The 27,928-nt window shown below is 39.9% G+C and overlaps 1 protein-coding gene across 2 annotated transcripts in view; it reads left to right on the forward strand.

Annotated features, from left to right (window-relative positions):
- Positions 1 to 27,248, forward strand: part of LOC129721542 (neurotactin) — a 65,024-nt gene extending 37,776 nt beyond the window's left edge. For both annotated transcript variants that reach the window (XM_055674240.1, XM_055674242.1), the window contains 2 exons: positions 23,250 to 24,315; positions 24,445 to 27,248. In XM_055674240.1, coding sequence (XP_055530215.1) covers positions 23,289 to 24,315; positions 24,445 to 26,006 — 2,589 coding nt within the window. In that variant the 5' untranslated portion in view covers positions 23,250 to 23,288 and the 3' untranslated portion in view covers positions 26,007 to 27,248. The remainder of the gene's footprint in view (positions 1 to 23,249; positions 24,316 to 24,444) is intronic.
- The last annotated feature ends 680 nt before the right edge of the window (positions 27,249 to 27,928 follow it).

Genomic DNA, 27,928 nt, shown 5'->3' on the forward strand with positions numbered 1-27,928 from the left:
GGGGGTCAAAACGTTTGAAATCTGTCCACGTGGTATGTGGATGGCCCCTAATTAAAATTACGCATTTCTACGCAAGCAAGAGACAAACTGACGCGAAGAAATTGACAGTATTCTTTGATAATTTCGTTTCAGAATTGCTTGTTTCATGCAATACGATTAATTTATAGTGAATGTTTCACGAAAAACCGATTCTTTCAAACGATTCTTCAACGATTCTTTGTGTTGTTTGCAGGCAGGCAGGATTTATCTATTCCAAATCGTACTTTCACCGAGTTGATCACAAACGCAAACTCACATTTATATGGATTCATGATTTTGTATCACTAGCGATAGTTTTTCAAAAATTCTCGTGATACAAGCGAACTTGGATACAATATTATCATGTATTATCATGTTTGAGTTATTCAGTTTTCTATGATAGTTTTTGGAACTGTTAGAATTAACAAACAATCCGCAGCGTTTCTATGAAAAACTTGCACGCGAGTGAGAATGATTGCAAGATACGTGTTGAATCAAAGAACGCATTTGCATCAAATATTACGAGTGAGTGAAAATTTTCATACTTTCTCGTAGTATAGGTACAGGGTAACTTTTAGGTTTCTTCGATACTCTTTCTTAGAGCGGCTCAGACTTTAAGTGTATACCACTTAAAGCAGTTCGGTTGGTTTTAATTGAAATCTGAGAAAAAAATTCTTTTGAAAGCGGAAAAAAGTTCAAAAGTAGTACTGTTTACGTATTTTGATAACGTATTTTGATGTTTTCTCACAAAAAAAACGTGGCCAACATTCTTGTGTTTCGAACTCAAATTGAACATTTTGAACCGCTCTGAACTTTTTAATATTTTTGTTTCCAAAGTTTTATGTATTTAATAGAAAATTTTCTCAGCTTTTAAATGAAACCAACAAAACTGCTCTAAGTGGTATATACTTTATATTAGGACCACTCTGAGGAGAAGTATGCAAGAACCTTTAAAGTTGAATACACTGGGGTCGCTTTTTACGCGGGTTGTTTTTATGCGATTTTTCAAACGGGATATTTTTACAATAAACCGGATTATTTTCACTCGATTCGGAAGATTATTTGTACGCGGTATCAAACAAGTTTCATATAGGTATATCTAATCTAATCTTTTAAATGCGGTACAACCAAACGCGTAAAAAGCGACCCCAGTGTAACTCCGAATAGAAGAACGTTAGGGTATGTGCGTAGAAAAGTTCTTCTGATCAAGGGCCACATTTGATCAGCCCCTGAAATACTCCCAACAAGAAACCAATCACCTTGTATTTTTATCTTTAACGTTTATCAGTAACGACTTGCACAATTTGAGTGTTCTTTACTTCATTTCATTCACTATTGCAATCGCTCATTATTGAAAAAAATGTGGATAAATTATTCAGTTACGCGGCAAAATTTGCGCAAATCTTTAAAGAAGCGTCATTCTTAACTGTTTTTGTTCTCTAGGGAAATTTATCTGCCTGTTAGGCAAAGAAGATATATGGCACGGGTAGTATTGCTCTAGATGTAGCCATATGCGACATCCAAAGAGATTTGAATAATTTTACAGCATCACAGTTTAATCAATTACCGCATGTACTTCTGTAATTTTATTGTTAAAGTATATAATTTTATTCGATGAAATAAAATTTAGAAGACGCGAATGACCAAAACGGTTAAAGCGTCTAAAAATTAAAAAAAAACACTCCATGTGTGTATTTCAAATGATTTTATCCAAAATTTGTTTGTCAAATTGTGTTCTCTGAGATTTATTTTAATAGCATATTGTTCCAACTTCATGCTCTCAAAAACGGTGGCGACCTCGTAAAATCTAGATTTGCTGTGTTTATTGTTACATCCATCTCAGCTGTAGACGGAGAATAGGCCATAATTACAAATAATCTTTAAAGAATCATACAATGATTTTTTTATTGCCGCTGAATCAGAACTTCATTCCCTCCATTATTATACACATAAATCCGCGCACATAGGGGTCAACCTACATGAGTGTTCCCTAATTTACTGTCACAACGAACGCCGACCCGAGCTTCCCACTCCACTCGATGCACACGGTCACGGAAGATTCTGTAGCATAATGTTGCCCAAATATGCACGAGACATTTTGTTGATACATAATGCCGGTTCGATGCCTGCTATATCCCACTAGCACATACAAGGTATTCATGGTGCCACGAAACGATCCGACGATGCCATGAACCATGCCATTCATGCAATTATCGTTTCAATTGGCCCTCTTGAGTCGTCCGAATGCAGCGAGGCGAGAACCCTCCGGAGAAAACTCTGCCCTGGTAACGCTGCGCTCAATCATACACAAGAAAACTTGAACGTGTTGACTTTGACACTCGCCTTAAAGCTGTGAACAGTGGTTCAATTTGTGATCAATCGGTCAAAACTAGTCGAATAAATGGAGCTTTAATTGTGTGTCGTGTATAATTTTGACCAGTAATGACAGAAGTTTGTCTAAAGCAGAGGAATCTTTTTTCATTGATCTAGCCCTCCGTGCAGTTTCAATTTATTATGAATGAAGTTTGTTCGCCACGTTCTCACCAGGTTCAGAACTGCACGAATGATGTCACGAGACTAATGACCTTTTTGTGCAGACAAAGTGCACACACCACTTCTCTTGCTTCCAGTTCCCATCGCATCCTTTCATTCTTCCGCCAAATCCAGATGAGCTTACGGGACTCAATTGGTTCTGATTACCCTGACAGTCAGTATCATCTTAACCCGTTTTCTTTCATTTTTCACTTCCTTCTTAGCGTGCCCGTGGTCCATACGAAGTCGTATTACATTGCACAGAGTGAATTGTTGAAGGTTAGTTTCCTGCTAATGGAGCTAAACTGTTTTCACACACATCATATAAATTTCGCCCTAATTTTATTGTATCCTATTTTTGTAAACTCGTGTTTTTACAAATAAAAGAGTTTTCAAATCATTCAAATCGCACAACATCATCATCTGTGCCATGAGGATACCACACATCATTCCAATGTACGCAGGGTATTTCTTTTGAGTTTTTTTGCATGTCGTTTTTCCTTCACTATATCTACGCTGCGAATGACGGCTTAACATGCGCTGCACCGCAACGTTCGGGATCACTCGTTCCGACAATCGTGACCCTGGAACTGTGCTTAAAACGTTTCCGCCACACAAATCAAATACTTCCAGGGAGTTCCAAAAATATATCCAACTCAAACATGTTTTGTTCTCGGTAGTAATAAACAGACGGAATAATTAATTAGGCAGTTCTCGAATGATTAGAAGCTTCTGTTGGCTCGAACAGCGATTCATTTTCCTTCTGATGGACAAAGAAAAATCTATAACAAAGATGGCTTCAGTATGGGAGTAGATCGATGTGTGAAACTGAACTGTCAAACTGAACGTTGTGCTACTTATGCATTTAAGTCCGATTCAGAACCGGTAAACAAAGGTCCGATTTCGAACCGGTAAACAAATAATTGGAACCACATCTGACAAGCTATTGCGCAAGTTTTTTTAGTTTTTTGTTTCTATGGCCTTGAATTCAGCAGAAAAAACATACTGCATAAAACTGATGTACGTCTATTAGGAATCTTGACTCAGGATATGACTGGGGCACTAAGGGCACTGGGTAGAATTGTCTCCACGAGCGTTAGTGATTGGCACAGCAGAAGCGGAATAAGTCCGACGGAAAATTAATGAGATAAATTAACATACAATATTAACCATCGATGACTATCGGTTTCGAGTAAAACAAAATACATAGTGTAGTTTTTGCTTTCACTCTGGAACCCTGTTTTCTGGAACAATACCTACAATTTGATTGTCCCGAGTGTTGTAAATTCGATTCAATAAAGTTTCTCATAATAAGTAACATATGATACATAGCATTTTCAGAGGTTTTATTCCCATCAATCTCAGAAAACATCTTATTATTTTTTGATTTGTTAAACGTAACTAGCATTCACTATATATGACTGAGCGGTGTCAAAACCTGTATGCTTGAAAACCGTAGAACGATAGAGTATCAATTGAAATTAAATTGCTTTCAAACATGATAACATGCCTTCCAGGTCGATTGTCTCCATTAGGTCCATCTACGCCTTCTGCTGGTTGCGTCGGTTGAATCCATGAAACGCCCAATTACTGGCACCAGTGCGTGTCGCTTCCATTCCTAGGCCGAAGTAAAACTGCCTAGTGCTGACCTATCCATCAAGCTCTACCTCTTTCCGTATCTCTTCCAGAGAAAAAAAAAGACGGGTGACATCATCTCCTGTTGCGCGATCGGTCATTAAATTGTACCATAGAAGAAGGGAAATTTAACGGACGTATAGCGAAACGAAGAAGAAACATTGGAATGAAGGGGTTACAATAGAAGAAGGAAATGATTTTTTTTTATTTAATGCTCGAATACAAGGCCGCGATGGACATCGTCAGTGCGGGAGTTCGACCGTAAAGCCACGCAGGATATTTAAGTTTATAATTTAAGAACATTTCTCTGTCATATTTTATTGGATAATATGCTGAGAAAGCACACGGAAGTAGGAAGACAATTCAGCACTACCCGGGTGGGCCAGAAAATTTTATTTGAATGAGCTCTAAATTTGCTCTCTAAAATACTTCGTAGTTGAAGAATTTTCATCAACAACAAATATGCTTTATTCTTTGCACTATAAAATCTACTTAGTTCTCATTGCGTTCTTCCCCTCTCCGTTATAATGTGTGGCTATGCTTCAGAGTGCATGAAAATAAAACCTATGATTCATGGGCTAGAACAAAGCCAAAGATCTCATTCAAAATGCAGCCGTGTTGATGTGCGTAAAATATTGGTTGAACAAGAGTTTTAAAAACACGTTTAAAAATACCAAGAATAAAATATTAGTATATTTTTTACATTTAGAACTATTTAAAAACTTAAATAGCTGCCATGCTGATGTACGCGTCTCAAATTTTACTAGGGTAGATTCATCGGAGTCGACACATCCTATACAAAAAAAACTGGGAACTGAAGCGGTCAAGCTTCAGCAGAAAACATGAGGAATAAGTGTCGATAAACAGTGTACGCTACGTACTACGAAAACAGTAATCCTTTATGAGTGTCAAATTTCATCGCCTTCGAAAAAAAGCATTATGTTTTTACGAGGCTCATTACTGGCATATAGTGAATATCTACGGAGGCCACCGAAGTCACAAACGGTATCGTAGAGCGAGCACATACAGTTAAGTGCTCGAAAGAAGCTCAAATTACCAGTGCAAGTGCGAAAGGCGAGCCCTCGAGTGAGGAACCCACTAATCCCAACCGGGAACAATTTTCCGCTAATGCGTTACATCGAACGCGCCTCAAAATAAAACATGGCACCTGTCGTAGCGATCAACCTTGAAAAAGGATGTAATAACTAATACTTAATAATGAAGTACTTGTCTTCTTTCTGAGATGCCACTGGAGGAGACTTTGCCAGTGGTCGTTGCGGAAATGATCATTATGTTGTCATTAAAGTCACTAGAAACCAACATCAGACGTATATGCATATCATGTGGAAGCGCGTGCCACCGTTGCTGCAACGAGTGCGGCGAAATACTAGCTAGGTTCAATAATGGAGGAAATGCTGAACCAGCATGTAGAGAAATCTGATAGCACCGGTCTTGACAATGCGATTAACGCGTTGCGGTTTCACACTAGACGCCAGCTAGGGTAGGTGAACGCGTTGTAGCATGTGGCACTGGTTCAGTTGCCTTTTTTTAAGAGTTTTCATCACAAGTATACTTCTTCTCTATATATTTTTACTACATGCCATCTAATTGATCCATTCATAAAAAACAACTGTAGAAAGCGTTTGGACATAGCAATTGGTTTGCATTTTCCTACTTTTAGCACATCGATCCCCACTCAACATAACTTTTATGTCGCATTTGCACACATACGAATTTAATTAGTACAAGTAAATCCGTAAACTGATATTGGTTTCACCATTAGTGAAGTACAATCAAAAAAGAAAAAGCCTTGATGCTACATTCCGCTATCGGAACCTGACCTTTTGTTTATTATACACAGGCTTCGCGACCGACTGTTGGCGGTGTACAGGACAATTACGGAGCTAGCACTACGATCCTAATACTGACACAAACAGTCTTTTCCGAGATTGAATTACAACAAATGACGACTGGCTTGTTAGACCACCATCGTATCTTGAGACCTTGGGACCACCATCATATTCTGAAACCAGTTACACGATTTACGCCTCAATGTCGAATATCTGGCAGATTTTAAGATTTGTCTGATTGTCTGGCACGTAATCTGCCAAATCCAGATTTATCTGGCATAATGGCAACATTATTAGTATGTTGTATATTGTATAACTATGTATGTAAAAGACAAGTTTTCTCCGATTTTCTTTAAACTTGGCATACCAGTTCCTTTTACAAAGGAGGTGGTCATAGTCTTTTTAAAAGAGGGGAGGGACAACCCTCGAAGAAATGAGGGGCCCAAAATCACGATTTCTCGTGCCTCATGGAAACTTTTTGAATTAATTCATCCCATCTGTGGAGGCCAGAAGTTGTTTTCGAAACATAATGTCTGCTACTATCTGCAAATCTAAGATGGCGACTTTCGGTTTCTGGAAGTTTTATAAAACTGTAAGAAAAACGTTCATAAATCCCACAAATAGTGGCATTTCCAGAACTAAGATGACGCTTAGATAGAGAAAATCGCGGGACAAAACACAACACTTATCGTTCTTACTACATTAAACATTTTAAAATTTTAAAATGTTTAATGTAGTAAGAACGATAAGTGTTGTGTTCTGTCCCGCGTCGCGTCGTATGAGTACACCCAGAAACTTAAAACAGTTTTTTTATCAATAATAGTATATTTGACATGGTTGAAATACTTGTCTGATGCCATTTTGAAATTCAAGATGGAGTCTGTAGGTATCTAAAAGCTGTTTAAAGCCAATATTTTTTTTAAGAGAAGGTTTTTATTTAAAGTGAAACGACATTTTCTGGTATTCTACATGCAAAATAATCATTCTAGTTCCTATTGATGACTATATGGCTACATCTACTAGCTATGCTAGGATCAAGAACATCGATCGAACAAAATAAGGCGCAATCCAAGAATTACGTAACACTCATAGGGGGGATGGAGAGTATCCTTGAGCAATATGAATTGTTGCATAGGGGAGAGACGAAGTAGGATCAGTTACAACAAATATCTGGAAATTATACTTCAATAAACTAGCATTTTTATTAAGCAACTCTATTGCGTTAACGTATTTTTATGAGGGGATGAGGGGTAAAGATAGGGGAAGTTTTTACGCAATTTATAGATGTCGCCGCAACGCGATTCTAAAAGGACATAGAATTTTTGAGATCAAATAGTCCTCAGTAACTTCTAAGCCACCATAACAACATGAGCTAATATTGAATACCTGCGGATCAGTTTTCTTTTATCTTCAACGTGTTCAAGGTCAACAAGGCGGCAAATTTAATGGCTCACGCCACGGTAGATTACTCAAAGATATTCTAACAAATCTTTTTTTTTTTTTTGGACACACTCTATCCGAGATTTCCATACAAAATCATATGTCGGTTTGCTTTAGATGCTGTTGAGAAGTAGTGAAGATTGAAGTCTAGCGTTGGGTCAAGTAGAACACCAAGAGTTACACGATTTACTCGGCGAAGCGTAACATTTTCAATATAATAACTGTACAGAGTTGGGTTTATAGCGCAGTGGAACGTCATCACCGCATACTTTGGAATACTAATAATGAGTTTATTACGATGGCACCAGTCAACGAGAATATTCAGCAAAGCCTGAAGATGATGGCCATCCTCGATTGAGTAAACTATAACATACAGTTTTTTGCATAAATGAGCTTAAATCTAACTCCCAACAGAGCTGTAACATCGTTAAAGAATAACGTGAACAGAAGTGGGCCCAGGTTGCTTCCTTGTGGTACCCCAGAAGTACTAATAAAAACTGAAGAGATAATCGAGCCGAGTCGCACATGAAGGTTTCTTCCAGTCAAGTATGTGTTCAACCTTATTATAAGTAGCTCGGATGCTCCTAGTCGTAAAAGCTTGCTTAGCAGAATTTGATAGTCGATCTTATTATATGCTGCTTCCAGATTCGCGTAACTTCTACTTGTGCTTTCTTCTCAAGCACGTTGATGTATGTACTAATAAAATTTATAAGGTTAGTAGCTACGGATCGTCTGGGAATAAATCCATGCTGGTCAGTTAAGATGTAATTTTTAGAGCGAATCCAGGTAACTTCACCCAGGATAACTGCCGAGAGACTAGTAACACCACGGTAGTTTCTGTTCCCACCTGTCCATAGCCTCAAAAACAGGAAATGTAAATGACTCCTTCCATAATGCTGGGAATTTACTTGCTCAAAAGACGCATTAAAAATGACTGCTACAGGATCGACTAAGAGCGCCAGCTAAACACTACTAACGGAATTCCATCCGGCCCAGGAGCAAGCGGAGTCTTAAGTCTTCTCGTTGCTGAAAGAACTTGGTGACCTGAGTGATGGATATATCGCAAACATTTCACACGCTTCATTGGGGGCTATTGATTTCTCATTATCATGAATCACGTTGACTGGAATGCTCGTGGTTTTCCCTTGCCTGTCAATAAATCCCCAGAAGATCCCCGGACGTGAAATTTGTATATCCTATAATAAGCAGAACTAGTAACCTGAAATCACGTTAAGTGCTTTGCGTTTAATGTCACCGTAAAATTCGCTATGCTGCGTTACGATCATGTTTAATCTGTCTGAGCAGAGATCCAAGATTGAAGTCAATCTCGTCGCTGCAAAACACCAAGCCCAGAGTACCACCGCGTGTATTCCGGACTGTGTTTCGTAGATAAAGGTTAACGAACTCCTTTCCATCAACAAGAGCTGAGTTTGCAGCACTCAGGGTAGGCTCACCAGTAAGAGTAACTCTGCTTTCCCTAGTCATCCATTGAAGCAGTGGCTGATTACAATCACCGTGAACAAGAACGTTATCCCCAATATTTGTCATGTCGTACAGATCTTTTGCAGAGGCAATGCGAGCGTGAATTACGTCAACATCGCGTCTTCGATCGGGTGGGATGTACACAACTATTAGAAGAAGTCTGAAACCAAGTAACTTCATAGAAACGAAGGCGTTTCATTGCGCTGCGATACAGCAATCTCTACGCCACCGAAGGAAAGTTTTTTGCAGTTATACGCGTTGCGTTCACAACGAAAAAAATCACAGGAGGGTTGTGTGCAAAGCCACGACCGCAAGGATGAAGTAGAATACTTTTACAAGAAAAAAAACCCGGCTGCTTGCGTGTCAGTCATTTTTTAATTTGTTGTTCAATTCAACACCGGATAAGATACCGATCACATCTTGGCGTTATCACTGACAGTGCGAATAAAGTATTTCTTGTGATAAAATAAACAGTGAAAAGCTGATTTTACACTCAAAACTAGACGGCTCATGTGTTGGCCAAATGAGTCGACTTTTCATTGAATGCATTTACTAGTGCCAGCTATCGCACAGAGATTGCATTTCACTAAAGTGCCTCACTGCATCAGCTGCTATCGATGCTAAACCCGCTGCAACTGCTACGCTATCCGTAGCCATGCCAATGTTTTGGCCGCTATACGCTGCTATTGGTATCCGCTGTCCCTGCATCAGCTGGCCCAGCTGTTATCGATGCTGAGATCCGCTGCAACTAGTGCACTATCCATTGCTATGCCACAGCTGTGGCCGCTATCCGCCTGGTATCCACTGCACTGCTACTGCTGCTGCTAAGGGAAGACTGCTGTTGTCGCTGTCTAAAACTATTATGAGCGGCTTCGACTTGACTTGAATTATCTTTTATTCCGAATTTGTTTACAAAGGTATAATTTATAGCAAATTCAAAATGGCAAGGTCTATGATTCTGTCGACCGTGCTTTGGAAGCAATCATATTAACGACTAATCAGATCAGTCAAATTTCGCGCTTCAACAAGGATTGACCATTCTCAATAATAAAGTTGCTTGTCATGATTTGGACTTGATAATTTTTGAATTTTGATTATGCGAAAAATTAATTTTTATGCTGATAATGAAAGCTTTTCGGATGTTGTGCTCATGACTGAAGGAAAAGATAATTCAGTACGTTCTGAGACACGGAGGTGAAGCCAAATATATATCTGTTCCAAAATTTCTTGAAAGTGTAAATTGATTCAAGAGGAAATATTAACTCCTCTATTAGGTTTTCATTTCATCCTGAAAAGGACAATTTGTTGTTTAATTCAATGTCTGATAAGATGCCGATCATATCTTTGCGTTATCACTGGCAGTGCAAATAAAGTATTCCTTGGGGGAAAATAAACACTGAAAAGCTTTCCAGAACGTTTTTTTTTTTTTCATTGGAAGCATTTGCTAGTGTGCCTGCTATCGCTCAGAGACAGCATTCCACTAAAATGCCACACTGCATCAGCTAGCCCTGCTTATATTGATGCTGAGACCAACGACAACCGCTGCGCTATCCCCGTTGCCACAGTAGTGGACGCTTCCGTTGCCTTTGGTATCCGCTGCCCTGCATCACCTGGTCCTGCTGTCGATGCTGAGACGCGCTCCGCTATCCGTTGCCATACCACAGCTGTGGCCGTTGTCCGCTGCACTGCTACTGCTGCTGTATCCACTGCTGCTGCTAAGGGAGGACTGCTGTTGTTGCAGTCTAGAATTATAATGAGCGGCTTCGGGTGAAACAGGCTCTTATATAGGCCAAATAGCACATTTCAAATGGCAAGGTCTATGATTCTGTCGACCGTGCTTGGGAAGCAATCATATAACGACCAATAAGAGGTCGAAGTTTTCGTTTTGACAAGGCTTGACTATTTTCAATAGTACAATAGTTTGAAGAATAAAATTACAATTATCTGAATTTGGGAAGAATCTTAGAAGATTTTCCAATATATTGCTGCAATAACGAAGGATTTTCATTGAATACTAACCGATTTATTAGCATTTGAAATTGGACATATTTTTCACTTTTTTTGGTTTTAGATTTTCATTTTGCATCCCTATGTAGCCGAACTTCCTGAGAGAAGTATTCTACTTCAAAACGTTGTAGCCAGGTCTAAATAATCGAGTTAATGCAGTCGTTGAGTGCGATTTTGGTCAATATAACAACACCAAGATTGCAGTCAGAAACGGCCAGGAATAGATCGTCAATTTTCATTCGAGTGCATGGGATATTTTGGTAGTATACCCAGATGCAATTTTCCATCGAACCTGCCTATTGCTGATGTTTCTGAGGTGGAAGTTTTGCGGCGCTGAAATCAACGGTTAAATCACGAGCGGAACAGTTTCCGAAATCATTGTATTCGCTTTGAATGTTTGAATGGGGGTTTGGAAAACCCCTTCTCTGATCCTACACACAGGTCTGGGATGACTACTAGCCGATGACTGGAATATCTCGACTGTGGCAGAAAGGAAGAGGCTTCCATAGTACAAATTTTAGTGCGTCCCAGAACCTGACAGAAAGAAGTCGGATGCGAATGATTGGTGATTGGTACGGAAATTTCTGGTGCGTTGTCTGATGCATAATACATTTAATTCTGGTCGTTGCCTCTAGGCCTTATCGGACAAATCGTCATAGCCATCACGGTCGCCAACTGAACTGGTTTATGATGTTCACTTATGTTCACTAAGACAGATACATTTAAGTGGAACTTCACAGCATGAGTTTATTCTTGGAATTTCACTTACGCTTTATTCACGTTTAGTCCCTCTTATAATTAAACTGGCCTGAGCGACATTGAATTGAAACCTTTCCAGGGAATTCAAATTGGTGATAACATTGGCAGAATAAACGAGGCTCGCTATTATACAGCACTAAGCGTAAAAAGAAGACATACACACAAGCACGAATAAAGCTTGCTTCATTTACTTTCTTCAGAATTAGCACCATCTTTTTCTGCATACACAACTGGTCCACCTCAGCGAATTACTTTCCTGGTGAAACATGCCTCAGAATTTCACCTACGTTACAAAGCTACGCCTTAGCACTCGGTCCATGGCAGCTTGCCTCCAGTTTCTTGAGCGTTGTACACTTCCAAGATCTTGCTCAGCGGCTAGTTTGTTCCAATTTCTTGCTATCAGTGCAGCATCCTGCATCACCTTTCTATTCGTCTTCCTTTTTTCTGTTGATTCTTTTCGATTGGGTAGAATTCAAGGGTTTTAGGGTGGATTGATATCCTTTGTGATGAAATCTAGCTTGTTGTCACGGTAACACTAAACTACCTCCCGGCTTAATCATTTACTTGTCAAATCTAGCCAAAACTTCGCAGGACCTCTGTGTGCCCTAATAAAGGGTAGAACTTACTTTGTAAGACACTCTTGCTTGTACACCGTTGAGTCCGTCGTCTTGTTCGTGATAAAAACCTGGATTTTCCGTCTACATCTGCAAATTTCTTCCCAGATCATTAGTTTCCGTGCAAATTTATCAGCGAAAATAATCTCGAAGTTATCGAGAACATCAGCCCATACTGTGGCGAGATAAAATTTCGTTTCGGGAAGCTATTCAAAATCCATCTTCACGTATATTTCATCGTCTATGAACAAGCTTGCTTTGTACTTCGTCAGAACCTTCCCGTACAACTTTCTAGTGCGTGTTCTAGCCACTAGGTTTCGCTTAAGCATCCTGTTGGCTCGCTTACAGGCTCGGAAAGAACTGAAGCCTCCTCGTTGGCGGATCCTCCTGACAGTACAATTGTTAGCATCATGATTTTCGGGGATATGCCGATCCTTGTTGGCACTCAACCAGCTGCCGATCGTATGTTTCACGACGAAGATACCCTGATCCGTCCGGGTCACGGTCATCTATTCGCGGAAACGTTTGAGCACATCATACACAGTGGGTTGGGCGAATTTCAATATTTTTGTTATTTGTCGAGTTCTCGACGTGAATGTGCAGAATTATTTTTCTAATAAGTATTGAAGAGAGGTCATTAAAAAAAATTGCTTCATAAACGATTATTAAACAGCTTATTTTAATAGTTATATTTATGACGAATTATAATAATTATTCACTAAAACTAGTATATCATTACGGTTTAAAAAACTAAACAATAGATACAACTATTTTGATATCTATGGAAATTATATCTTTTCCACGTTAGTAACTGCTGAGTGCAACATCACTCCCAATAACGCAATAAAACGATGTCAGCAATGTTAAGATGATGACATCTTTCAGAAAAATTAGTAATTAAGGTTACAAGGTGCTAGGCGGGAATCAGCATAACGCAAGTACAGAACGATCCCGTGTTTTGACCTGAAATGGATAGTGCTAAAGATGCCACCACGACATCGCTTAAATAAACTATTCTATACTTTGTCATGCCCACGCGACTGTTACCAAAGCGTGTGTATGTATGTAAGTTTGATGCCGCCTGAAAGGAGAAATAATGTTCTTTCCCTGCTAAGCGCGGGGGTGGAATTTCAAGGCAAAGCACAAGAAAGTAGACGGAATTGTCGAGAAGAAGCGCGCATAAATTACCAGCGTCGTACCAGAGAGCTAGATCTCACTATATAGGTCCACTTCCTTCTCAGACCCAAACAGACCGGGTTTGGCTCTAATCGATTGAGTTATGGTCGCTCTACGTCGACAGTAATGTAGCGTGCTGTCGGGACATTTACGATGCCAGAACGGAATTCTCATTAGCCCGACTGTTTGATTTGTGATAGCGACGACGATTCGTATAGGTCGTTCTAAAGGTACGCACACTGGAGCTCCCTGAAGAGCATAATGTTCTGTTAATGTGTAGTTAAAACGATATCGTTTCCGGACAAACAGAGAAAGTAAGACGATTTTATACTTTTAATTGATATAACGGGTTGTATATACTAACACTAAACATACCTTGTAGTTTCTGAAACATTTTATTGTAAATGAATAAGATACACAGAAAACTCTCTGTGAGTGCAAATCACATTTCCTACAGAAAAGTTTTCGCAAATTTTTTGAAGCACTAAAACTTTACAAAATTCCTCAATTGTATTTGATCTCCCGCAAGAATAATTTTCGAAATATTAATTTCTATTTTGCATTTTTACCACAGTGATGAGAATCTGATAAAAGCTAGCTGAAACTAGAGCTCGAAGCTTTAAGCCATAACATACTACATTAGATAGATGACATTGAAAGCAATTGTACACTTTCAGAACTATTCTCACCATTCAAGCGTGCCATCAAATGTTTTTAGTTTATCGTCCAAACCTTCTGAAGTGGAAAATGAACTGACGAGTGTAATTGCATTACACGACAAGCAAACTCGTTATAAAACGATTCGAGTACTACTTCCACTTGAGCTATGTTAGAAATTTCGAACTAAACAATGGTGAGTAGCAGGGATGTCATTGAAAATTTTATAAACATTTATGCAGCATGAAATCGGTCAGCACAGCATCGCACAACCAAAGCGCAGTATCGAATCACAGGCATTGCAAACAGTTCTCACGAGTACCGAAAAGTCGAGTCCCAAACGGGTCTGACGATCATAATCTAATTGAAACTTCCAACTCTCTCAAGCGTGACTATAGCGATGAAAAAACTTTCGCTTATGAAGACATAATTGAACCATAATAGATGGCGTTATTAACAATTTCTGGAGTGCAAACACGCAATCCAGCTGGCAGGTCAACTGTTGCGATAGTATTATCGACTCTCGGTCAGTTGGTTCCCAGTGAGTACAAGTATATAGTTCAAACTCTGAATTTTAGATGACTAAGAGCTTTTGATTGATAAATCTGATTTTTATTGAATCAGTGTTTGGTGAATGGGTACCGCAATGGATGATGCGGGTCTTTCTAATTGAATTAGCGTCATATAACTCATGCCACGACGTGGTGATAGAATCCAAAAATACGAGTTGAATTATTCAAAATGAATCGTTCGGTGTCTTGCTAATACAACAAATTAAACTTAATCAACAGAGTCATATCATAAGATATGAAATTATCTGAACACTCTTCAAATGAGTCTGAAAACAATGGAATGTTTTAAAAATAACCCCAGACGAACTGATACTGTCATGTCATCACGTGGTAACCCATCATCGCCTTTACACCATAATCCAACCTATTTGAACAATCTCCGACAACCAGAATGTACCGGCAGATTCGAAACTGCTGACTAGGACAGAACAAAACGAAATGTAGGCGCGTGCATTAACATTTTACGTACGGATCGCTTCTATATGTCAAATTCGAAGCAGCCTTTTCCTTGTATCACATTCCAAAAGAAGAAGACCCATTATGTCCCATTCGTTACTAGCGGGACGGAACAAGCACAAATCGCCTCGAACTTTTCCTGCAAGCCCCCATACACCCACACCGCGCGCTAATAAGCGCGGCGAGAGGTGTGAATGGATCATCTTCCTAAACGGGTAAGGTAACTTTTTCCACACTTTCGGTCATGCCACGTCTGTTATAAGACTATTAGATGTTCCACAGCCGCAGGAGAACCGATAGGTCTATTCTACCCATCTGCGGCGGCTGGTCTGGTAGTCATTTATTTATGGGAACAGAGGAACTATGACTGTGCGACTGAAAACTTGATGCGCCTCAAGTGGTTCCACGGGATGCCCGGTCGCATCCCGGAGTTCGCCTGCCATAACAAACCGGGCAAGCTCAATCGGTGCAGTGTACGACTGCATTTCACTGAATTCTGACACGTTTCCCTTTGCGTACTTAAACCTTATGAGCAGCGGTTGGCCGATGTGCATGGCTTTCACTCGATGGCGATACAAGCGATCATGTTATGTTTAGTTCACACTTTTCCTAAAGGTGCGATATATGTATTTACAATAGGCAACAAAAATAAACAAACAGAAATGTAACGGTCACCTCTCGCTGGAAAATGCTGCAGACATTTGTGACTGACGTGAGCGGGAAACTGAAGTTGAATCGTGAGTACTCATGATCCGAAAGGACCGTCAAAGGTGCTTTAATCACCTTTTACCGATCAACACATAAGGACCAGAATGCAACGCAAATTGTGCACATGCTAGAAGCAGGCTTTGAGAAAATCCTGTATGAGCAGAACCACTCCAAAAAACCTATGATCGAGTATCAACATTTGTTTATTTGAATGAAACTTTACACACGTAAACTGAGTATTTCTCACAGGTAGAGAAACTTTTTACATTCGAGAGTAATTTTCGTATGCGTTATGACATACGTTTTATACGAAAAATTGTAGCTCGGAATTCGTTGGTTGTGAAGAAAAACTGTGTAAGCATGGGTTGTAGGGAATTAATAATACCTTGTAATAAAATAAACACCGTATAAAAATTATTTTGACTGAAAAAAAATTTATGTTCAAAAAAGTTGATTTTTTTTCTTCATATTACTCCATCCTGAACTTTTTATCCAAAGTTATGTCATGCAAAGTATCATTCCAATTAAAAATCGGCATATTTTCAGATGATTTGGCGTGGTTTTGCTCGTATGAGTTGCTTTTTCAAAGGAGAAGCTTTTCATGTGTGGAAATTGATGAGTAAAATACGAATGACAATGAACCAATTCATTGATCAATTTACCTAATGCAATCGACACACGATTTATCACAAGTATTAAAACTGCATTTTTTAACTAATTGAAAGTTAACAACTATTGTTGCAAAAGACTGTTGTTGACTTATGTTTGAGATACGGAATGTCAGCCATCTAGATATTATCAGCCCATCACAATAAAATCGAAAGATTTAGTTTCATTCTATGATTCCCATTTTGAAGTTTTCAATTGAGCTCACAGACGAATCACTGTCACCGTAACGGTGTGATCGATTCCGTGCTCTGTATGAATGTCACGGTGTCCCTGATAGAAGAAACTTATTCGAAAAAAATATTATCGCTGCAATACTCGTCTGAAGCTTAAAGCTTGCCGTTTAGTATTCTACCAAAATTGAAATGTCTAAAACAGTTTTTTTCAGAAATTGTTTTGTAATTAAATGTAATCGCTAGTGAAATGGGAACTATGAAAAGTTATCAAGGGTCTCCGATCGTAATGAAACTTTGAGGGTTTGTTTTTTTTTTCATATGGTGGAACAATGTTTTGCATAATCTCAAATATTTGATAAGGGTTAAGTGGGGTTAAAAGGACTCTCGAAAACTTCGAATCAACAATTTGCTGTAGTGACAAAAATGCTATAACTTTCAGCACGCTCAATCGATTCCTTCAAAAACTGGCATGGTACTGCTATCCAACAAAAATATACAATGCTGGTTATTGAAAGTTGCTGTCGGGGTTAAATTATAAAATAAATGCATTTTGTTCAAAACCATGGCGATTTTAGGAGTTTCTTTTCTCTTGTCAACAGAATTAGATCTCAAATCTAAACAATACGTTTTATAGAGCAACTCAAAAGCCTCCATATGACATTTTAAAAAAAATACTTGTTTAAGAAATGAAAATTTTATTTTTCCCCAACATGTTTTTGGCTATTATTCACAGCCATGTCCAAACCACGCTCTGCACTGAGGGATATATTTGAAACACGACACGGCGTGTTTTGTAACTACCACTCGGCCCCGGTGTTTCAAGCTTCGGAAAACACCGGGGACAAGGACTTTAGTTTCTTGAAAGCACCGAAGCCGATTGTTCATACTTCGTAGAAACACCTCGGTCACTGCCATATGGCTATGGTAGTCCTAATACGACGCTAAACGTTTTTGAATATACTCACATTGTTTATTTTATTCCTTACTCAACGACCAATGTTTTCCGAAGCTAAAGCCCTCGGCTCTGATGTTTGCCGAAGTCTGAGGCACCGGGACTAAAAATATAACACTGTCACTGGCTCCGAGCGGCTACTTTCTACCACAGTGGTGGCACCGCGTGATGGGGTGGCAGCCGAGCAACGCAAGGATGTGCAAGTTGAGGCCCTTTAGACTGGTTCTTTAACTACAGCATCATCAACGCGCACTGCCCACATGAAGGAACACCCGACGACGAGAAGGAAACATTCTACGCGCAGCTGGACCTGGTCCACGATAGCCTCCCGCGACGAGACGTGAAGGTCGTCATTAGGGACATTAATGCTCAGGTTGGACGGAAGGCAACGTACAGGTTGATAATCGAGCCAGATAACCTGCACGCCGTGTCTAATGACAACAGCCATCAATGCGTGAACTTTGCTGCCTCCCGTGGTATGCTAGTCCGAAGTACCTTCTTCTCCCGCAAAGACATCCACAAAACCATCCTAAGATCATCCGACCAAAAGACAGAGAAACAAATCGACCACGCTCTAATCGACGGAAGGTTTTTCTCCGACATCATCAGCCGGCGTTGCGCAGAAATACGCGCAGCAGCTGAAGGCAGCGTTACCCACGGAAGAGAAGCTTGGCGTAGCTACTCTTGAAGACGGCTGAAGGAGCATTCCATTCGCCATAGGTACCACTGCTGTAGCGCAAGAGCTCCGAATCGTAGAAATGAACGGTTTGACGACGAATGCCGAGGAGAAGAACGCAGCATGGGCGAGAATGGAACGTGAAACGATACCGACGGGCACGGAACAGTCAAAATTCAGTCCCCCAAAAAAGAAGTGTCAGTAAGAGGACCGAGCTTGCGTAGCGATTGGAGAGTTGTACAAAGCTAACGACACTCGGATGTTCTAGGGGAAGCTAAACAGCTCCCGTGAAGGCTACGTACTTCTAGCCAATATGGAGCTTGAAAGGCAACCACCTTACGGACGAGTGTGAGATGATCGAAAAGAGGAAGTAGCACTTCGATGAACATCTGAACGGCGATGCGGTAGAGCGCGAGGTCGGCATGGCAACTGATATTGGTGCTCGAGCAGGAGACAACAGGATTCCAGTCCCTGATCTCTTGGAGGTGGAGAGGGATATTGACCGGCTGAAAAACAATAAAGCTGCTGGAATGGACCAACTTTCCAGTGAACTGTTGAAATACGGCGGAGAAACACTGGTTAGAGCCATGCACTGGGTCAATGTCAAGATTTGGGAGGAAGAACGAGTACCGGAGGAGTGGATGGAAGGTATTGTGTTTCACATCTACAAAAAATGCGATAAGCTGGAGTTCATCAATTACTGGGTAATCACTCTGCTGAACGCCGCCTACAAGGTACTCTCCCTAATACTCAGCTATCGACTACCACCGTTTGCGAAGCACTACTAGGCGAGAATCATGGGTGCCCGCGCCATCACAGATCAGATATTCGCGGTACGGCAGCTGATGCAGAAATGCCGCGAATGCAACGTGCCTACACAATATCTTTTCATCATTAAAATTAAATCGGCATACGACACAATCGATCGAGATGAGTTATGGCAAATTATGCACGAATACGGATCTCGGACACCCAACGCGGTTGGTTAAAGCAACGCAGGTGTCAGAAGAAGAGCGAGGTTTTACACGAGTGGCACGATGTTCCAAAAGCAGGTTCAACTGTTTAGCTTCGCCGACGATGTCGACATTATGGCTCGGACCTTTGTGAAGATGACGGATTCATACATCGGACGAGCGGATTGGACTGGTCATTAATGCATCAGAGACAAAGTACATGAAAGGGAGGGATTCACGAAAAGACAGTGCTAACTTCCCAACTCGAGTCCAAGTTGATGGTGATGAAATCGAGGTAGTCGACGAGTTTGTGTGCTTGGGCTTACTGGTGACTGCCGACAACGATACCAGCAGAGAAATTCATCGGCGCATTATGTCAGGAAATCGCGCATACGCTGATGTCCGGAAGATGCTCCGATCGCGTAGAATTCGCCGCCGCACAAAGTCGACGATCTACAAGACACTGATCAGACTGGTAGTCCTCTACGGCCATGAGACAAGCTTATGGAGGACCAACGAACCCTTGCGGTTTTCAAGCGAACGGTGTTGCGTACCATCTTTGGTGGAATGCAGGTGAAGAACGTAGCATGGACAAGGCGATTGAACCACGAACTGCAGGAGCTTCTTGGGAAGCTATCTATTGGTAGATTGCGGTGGATTGGGCATTTCGAAAGGATGTCGGACGACAGCCCGGTAATGATAGTTCATAAAACCAATCCGTCAAGGACGAGACGGAGGGATTCAGAGCTGGCGAACTGCATCCATGCACCGAGTGGAATGGAGACGAGTCTTACGTAAAGCAAAGGCCACACCACGGCTTGGGACTGTTCGATAGGGTAAGGTAACTGGCTCCGGTGTACCAAGCAGCGTTGCAAAAAGATCGAGAAGCAAAATCTCTCTTCTCCTTGCTGCTTGAGAACGAGACATATGCTACGCTTTTGAAGTCTTTTGCACACACGCTTTTGAGATACTTTTTATTTTTCATGCACTCACTGGAGTAGCTGCTACTGCTGCACCGGTACGCAAAAACTCTTTTGCCTTGCTGCTCAGCGACTGTAAAAGAGTACGCGAGCTTCTGCTTGCTAGTAAGAGCACTCGACTCAAGTTTCTCGACTAGGAAAAGTGCTTTGCTTCGTGCACCGACAGTCGACGGCGGGGTGAAGAATCTGTAAAGCATTGCATACTGGAACGTGTAGCGTATCACACTGCTTTCGTAAGTTTTGCAACCTAATGCAAAACCATCCGAAGCAAACCGCTGCCGAAATAGTCCAATATCCTATTCCAGCGGTTCTCAACCTTTTTTGCCCGCATACCCCTTGGCGATATTTCCGAATAAATTGTACACCCTAACTTAGAATGTTCTCGCAGAGTGGGAGAGCGTGTTAGATCATGTTGTGGTAGTCTAGTTGTGTTTTCGAATTTAACTATGGTATGTTTGATTGTTATAGTCATGTTTTAGGAGCAAGTTAGAACAACAAATGAAATAATAAAGCAAAGCTCAGCCTTGGTGCTACATTCCGATTCGGAACTCGACCTTCTGTTTATCATACACAGACTTCGGCTGGTTGTGCTCGCGAGTAGGGGAGTACACGCGAGTAGGAGAGTGGACACGAGTGTGTACATATAATTTCGGGAGCGAATACGAGCAAGAAAGAAAGCGAAAAAGAACGAACAATAGCTTGAACGGAGGATACTCCAGTGTGTGATATCGGTAGCAACGAGAACCTCATTCGAGGTGTTAAATGCTATTTAAGCAGTACGATCGGAGAGCCCTACTAATCATTTATTTTTCTGGAACATATTATTTATTCCCATTTCACTGGCTTTTAAACTGCTCTAGACCCGGTGATAGAACATTTGCGATGCTAATTTAATGACATAAGTTCTTCCACCAGACACACCGTGATTTTTTATTACTTTTGTACTAAAGACTCGTTCGTCATAGTCGCTAGCTTTTTCTTACCGTTATATTTTTGACGTTTGTCAATTGAAATGGGAGCTGTAATGAACTGATTTGAACATACAAGATATAAATGAAAAAAAAAACTTATTTAAACAGTGATGCGAATCAAAAAGATATTAGATTTAATCTGACGGTGATTTCCATTAAACAGTTTCCAACGCAAGATCATTTCGTTGCACACTGTGGTTCATTTTGAAATTAACACTAAATCTCTTCAATTATTCGAATTGTTGCGTGACAAATTGAATCAAACGCATGATGTAAACATTAGGTACAATGTATCAGTAAGGCATTCATGTTCTTCTCGCCGATTTCTATAAGTAAACGTTTTTCTTTGAGAAATGGCTCAATTAATTGATTTGGACTGTAATTCATATAATTGAAAGCAGTTAAACTCTCGGTAAGAGATCCATTATAGCAGTTGATCACGAAACCCTTTCAATGCAAGCCATAAAATTGGTCCTTTATTTTTTTAATATGTTTACATCATTTTTTTAGTATTTGAAAAAAAAAGATCAATTTTGAAGAAAATGTCTTTTAGTTTGAAAGAAACTTGTTTTTAATGTAGGAACATTATTGTTATATTATTTTTAAACTTGAATAAATTCTAAAGAAAGCCAAATTTACGTTAATATTAATCGTTTTGGTTAAAATTTTGTATGAAAGAAAACGGAAAGTTCTTTTAAAAAAATAGACGAGATTGATTTTTGGGAACAATGTATACAAAAATGTTAATGAGCCTCCCCAGCTGGTCTCAAGGTACGATGCTGGCCTAACAAGCCAGTCGACGTAGGTTCGAGTCTTGACTCGGGAGAGACTGTTAGTGTCAGTAGGATCGTAGCGCCTAGCCCCGAAATTGACCTGTACACTTAACGGTTGGCTACGAAGTCTGTGTATAGTAAACAGAAGGTCAAGTTCCGATTCGGAATGTAGCACCAAGGCTTTGCTTTATACAAAAATGATTTTTGGAATTTTTTTATAATATTCTCAAAACAAAATTTACTATCATAAAAAAAAACTTGTTCATAATCTTTTGCAAATTATTAAAACAAAAACTTTCGCAAACATAACGTTCTTCGATTTATTCATTAATTATATTTGCTGAAACGTCTTGTTCGCAAAATAGTCCACGTAATTTTTGCTCAAGTAAATAGACTTCCTCGCAAATTAAACTTTTTTAAATCGTCAATAACGCATAACAATGTAAGTATGCTGAGAAACATTACATTCACTGACCTTAACAGTAATATGTAATGTTGCTGAACATCGTGCATTTTACGACGCATCCTAGAAATAACATTTTTACGAGCGCTTGTCAAGCAGACCGGTTTTTTTCAACCCAGCTGCGCCCTCGTCTCATCTCTCATCTGATCCAACCGATTAGTTAGTTTTCTATCTGGCAAAGAATAAAACGTAGAGAGTGATGCAAAATGAATTGAAATCGAACATCAACAACGATCGCAAAAACGGCGCTGCAAGATTAACGATAGATATGGTGTGCCCCATCTTTGCCACTGTCCAATAATGGAAACTACAACTGGATCACGGATGTAGAGCAATAAACCCTGTGCGATCGAAGTTATCGAAAACACAAGATGATGTTGATTTTATCTTTCTCGCTGAGAAATAGTTATAATTTGACTCCGAAAATGAACTTTTTAGTTAGTACTGACAGAAAAACACTTCGTATACAAATCGATTCAAAAATTATAACCCAATTAACTGCTTTGAAACTCTTGATTGATTGAATAACTTTTACAAAGGCTATAAATAAAATTGATTTTTACGAGTAAGCTACGTTCTACCCACTGTTACTATCAAGCATAAATCAAACCATTCTCTTCCTTAAATAATATAATGAACCAATTTTAATTCATTCAAGATCACTAAATTTTATTCTTATCATTAAAATCAAAGACAAATACATATTGAAAGAAACTCTTTTCTATCTTTTCAGATTTCTTGCAAGAGTAAAAGCTAAAACAGCACCTTGACCATGGGGGAAACAGACGAGAAGGACACAGCGCCGCCAACGGCAACGGAGAAGCCAACTACGGAAGCACCTGCCCCAGTGACCGACATTCAGGAACCTGAACCGGATCCAAAAGAAACGGAAAAATTACTCGGTAACCGCGAGGAAAAATCCGACGACAAGGAAACGGAAAAACCAACTGACGAGAAGAAGAAAAGCAGTGAAAATGTTAACGGTACTGGCGAAGAGATCATCAATATTCCTGAGGAATCCGCCAACGAAACTGCCAAACCAGATGAAGAGAAAATCAAATCCGATAAACCGAACAAAGTGCAAGCCGAGGAACGAGAGGTTAAACCGAAAAAAGTTCCCGCTGGTGCCTTCAAATTGCCTGGATTTTTCAATAAAAACAAAGGTAAAGAAGCAGATGGAGCCGATAATGAACTACTTGAAAAACAAGACACGGAAAAAGAAGTAAAACCGGCGGAAGTGGAAGAAAAACCAAAACGGGCTGGATTTTTTGCCAATTTGCGCCTGAGGAACCCATTCGCCAAGAAACCGGCAGAACCAGCAGAGCCTGAAGAGTCGAAAACCAAACCGGAAGAAGAAGAAAATGACGAGGTAACGGCCGAAGCTACCGACAAAAAATCAGACGAAGGGGAAGCCGTAGTAGAGAAAAAAGACGAGGAGACAGCCGCGCAGGCCCCGAAAAAAGGTCTTCTAGATGCACTGAAAGTTCCTCTGGCCAGTATAATTCCAAAACGATTTAAATCTGGAACAGGCGAGACTGAAGATGATCTGGAGCTTGGCAAGAGACCGAAAAATCAAGCTGGTCTGGCATCGATGGAAACCTTAGATGATTCATTGAAGGATACGGAACAAAAAGATACAGTAGATAAAGCTGCAGCCGTAACCGCTGCCAATGGAACAGACTCGGAAGCGCTAGTGAAGCCAGAAGAAAAGAAAGACACCGAAAAGGAAGATGCCGATGAACAGACGCCCTCGAAGTATCCTTGCTTGGAACGAATTCGGAATTACAAGTGTTCCGTCGGTAAGATTTTTACACTTTACTCTCTTTCTATTGAATTAAATTAAAATCATACAGTTTAATCTATCTGGTAATCTTTCAAAACATTGAGTCAGTTACCTTAGAAGTTATTTGATCGTTTTTACTTTTCAGATGATATTGCCATAATCACTGGAATTTTCGTGTTCCTACTATTACTCGCACTGATCATCGCATTTACATTCATCGGCAAAGGCGAACCGGTAACGGCACCGGTTCGTGACGGAAAGTATATCGAAACGGTAACTTCGTGCGGCAAGGTAGAAGGAATTCTTGAGGATGGGGCATTCGCATTCCGTGGAATTCCGTATGCTGTACCACCCCTCGGCCCTCTTCGTTGGAAGGCTGCCCAACCAATCGAAAACATCAACTACTGTTGGAACGAAACGCTGAAGGCACATAATTCGACGCCGGTCTGCTGGCAATTCTACGCTGATGGAAAAATAGACGGAGCCGAAGATTGTCTGACGTTGGATGTGATCACGCCGCACGTTCGTTACGACAATCCTCTGCCAGTTGTGGTGCTTATCGGTGCCGAATCATTTACCGGAGATTCGCCTGGTAAACTGCGTCCCTCTACCCGATATGCCCGCGCTCGTGATGTTATATTCGTGCGTCCGAACTTTCGACTGAACGTATTTGGATTTCTCACGTTAGAACAATTAACCAAAACTGCTCATCCACCTACCTCAGGAAATTATGGCCTTTCAGATATTATCGCTGCACTAAAATGGGTTCAGTTGAATATTGCTCATTTTGGCGGTGATCCAAAGTCCGTAACTCTTTTCGGACACCGAGCTGGAGGAACTGTTGTTGCAGCCCTTGCATCATCCAATAAAACAACTAAACTTTTCGCCCGATCATGGATATCTTCCGCTGCGGCCATTTTCCCAGGAAAACCACTGTCTGACTCTGAGAAAGCTAACGCCGCCTATCTTGGACGGATCAAATGTACAGATGCTACTTGTCTCCGAGAAAAGGAAGACGAAGATGTACTAGATGCCGTACCAGATACTTGGAGAAGAGTTTTCCCTGACCTTCCTTCAAAAGACGAAAACACTACCGCCAACCATGAATGGCTCTCTCTTGATGGCCGAATACTCCAACAGCACCCGGCTGATGTTTGGAGTTCAGAAACTGGCATGCTAAAGTACGTGATTGGTACAACTGCCCACGAAAGCCATTCAGAGAAGCTACGTCTTAAATATACCGAGTGGACACCAGAATTAGTTACCAAGCACGTCAATGAAAGCATGATTGGTAAACTTGGTCTTACCAGCGAAGCCATAGAACGATACAACGCCACCTATCAAGGACTAGTATCGATGATCTCCGATATTCGAACGGTGTGTCCTTTGTTAACAATCGCCCAGAAGCTACTAACGTCGCAATTCTATGTTGTAACACAAACCGGAGGTGAACTGAACATCGCCGATGTTGACTCTGACATACAAGCCATTCTAGGTCGCTATGAACCGAAAACTCCCGAGCAAAGACGTTATGTCTCCGCCATACAGCAATTATTCTATCATTATGTCTCACATGGTGAAATCAAATCCGAGCTGCGGAGAAAATTGCTCGATATTGGTCAAGATGCATTGCCCACCTACAATACTTCGAACTGCGATTTCTGGATTAAGAACGACGTTGTTCCACGATACGCACGGCTAGATTAAAACTAGAGGTGTTGTTCTATATAATGGCTAGGCTGAAACAAGTTTGAAAAAGGAACCAGTTATTTGTATTCGTTCGCTTTTGGAATGGTGATCGAACAAATTATTGCATGGAAATTAAAACAAATCAGGCCAAAATTTGACCATTTTCTGCTTCCTTCACAGATGGTAGTTTTTGAAACAATTTTTTTTATAATTGCCTAATTTTATGGGCGAACCTCTTTATCGTCTATTTTCCAGTATTATCTAAAGTTCGTTTCAGAACAATTTTGACCAAAAATATCGCGTAGATTTCATCCATCATCTTTTCATAAATGAGCATAGGACAAATATAACCATTTTTGAACAAACTTTGACATTTACATTATTCCTTTGAAGGAGAAAAAGTAGAAGTTTATAACATTCAGATAAAATAATGAACTACCCACGCGTGTTTTAGCGATAGTTAGTTCCCTAATTTGAAATACATTTATTGCTAATCTAATAAAATGGCTGTAAAAAGTTATAGCTTTTATTACAAAACAAATATGCTATGAAAACGTTTCAAAATCGTAATATATTAAACAAATCTCATTAATTTATAGCTAAAATGTGGTGTAGAGAATCCTTCAATCAGGATCGACAGAACAGCTAGTACGAAAAACGTGAAAAAAGAGAACAAAGTGAAGAAAACAATGAACAGAATAGAATGTATGAAAACGACACACTAAGATAAGGAAACTACTGTGTAATGCATATTGTTGTAATTTATACCTCTATGTAATATGTAATTATTATGTACTATTTTTGCTTTTTTAGTTCCATGACAATTTAGTGATCGTTTAAGTAAGGCAACTTTAATTTGTCCCTCCTGATTACTGATAGACACGTTAAGACGATAGTTTTAAAAATGGGCGAGTTTAAATGATTCATCACAAGAGTAAGTTTTACACAAAACTATGTTTAATTTGTTTTAGTAACCAGCCTGAACGTTTACATTCATACAAAAAGAACAATAAGTTTATATTCAAAGTACAACAAATCAGTGCATTTCATTTTGTAAAAAAATAATACTCAGCTCAACAATATTCAATACATATACCCTTGCCGAAATAATTATGTTCCAATATAATCTGGAGAGCAGTGCATATACATGACAAGCGCGTCAAATTCGCATTTCGCTACATGTAGTAATATGATCGCAATGTGTAAAGAGCTCGAGAAGAAAAGCTAGAAATATACATTCGTCTTTTGGGATTGTAGAAATGGGTGTTATCATTGTTGTCCGATCATAAACCTCATACAAAGCAACACGAAATGGATGTGAACATTTTTCAAACAATAACTCATTTTCTACGCTAGAAACATAAACAGAGTCGTAACTTTTTAGCTGTAAAATTTCCTAATGAAAACTTAATCCTTTTTTTCAATTTGATTGCTTTAAAAACAAATTTACCACTATTTGTTGATACTTATTACGGGAGTCTCTTCACGGTGAAATAAATTTCACTTCACGCTCACAATTGATCTGTTTCTGATTCGTATTGTTACTGAAAAATAAATCCAATATATCTAATCGTTGGATCACAGATTCATCGACTTTTAAATCCTATTCCATCTTCGTGAAATCATTTCACCTATCAAAATGATCGTGAAATGATTCCACGCGAAACGTCACTTTTTCCGTTTTTACTGTAGTGAAATGACATTCATAATAACCCAGATTTCACAGCAGATGTCACTTTGCGACGTTTTTCACTCTTACGTGAGTCCCGTAATAGGTCTGTATTCACTTCACTCCGATTTCACCGTGAAGTGACTCCCGTAATAAGCACCATTATTTTACTTTACTCTATTTTTATGGCAGAAGTCCTCCTAGGGGTCCAATGCCGAAGGAATAGCATCCACCCTTCGCCAAAGTTGTCGGTGTTGAGCAGCCATAAGAG

Source organism: Wyeomyia smithii, chromosome 2, assembly GCF_029784165.1.
Source record: "Wyeomyia smithii strain HCP4-BCI-WySm-NY-G18 chromosome 2, ASM2978416v1, whole genome shotgun sequence".
NCBI lineage: Eukaryota > Metazoa > Arthropoda > Insecta > Diptera > Culicidae > Wyeomyia > Wyeomyia smithii.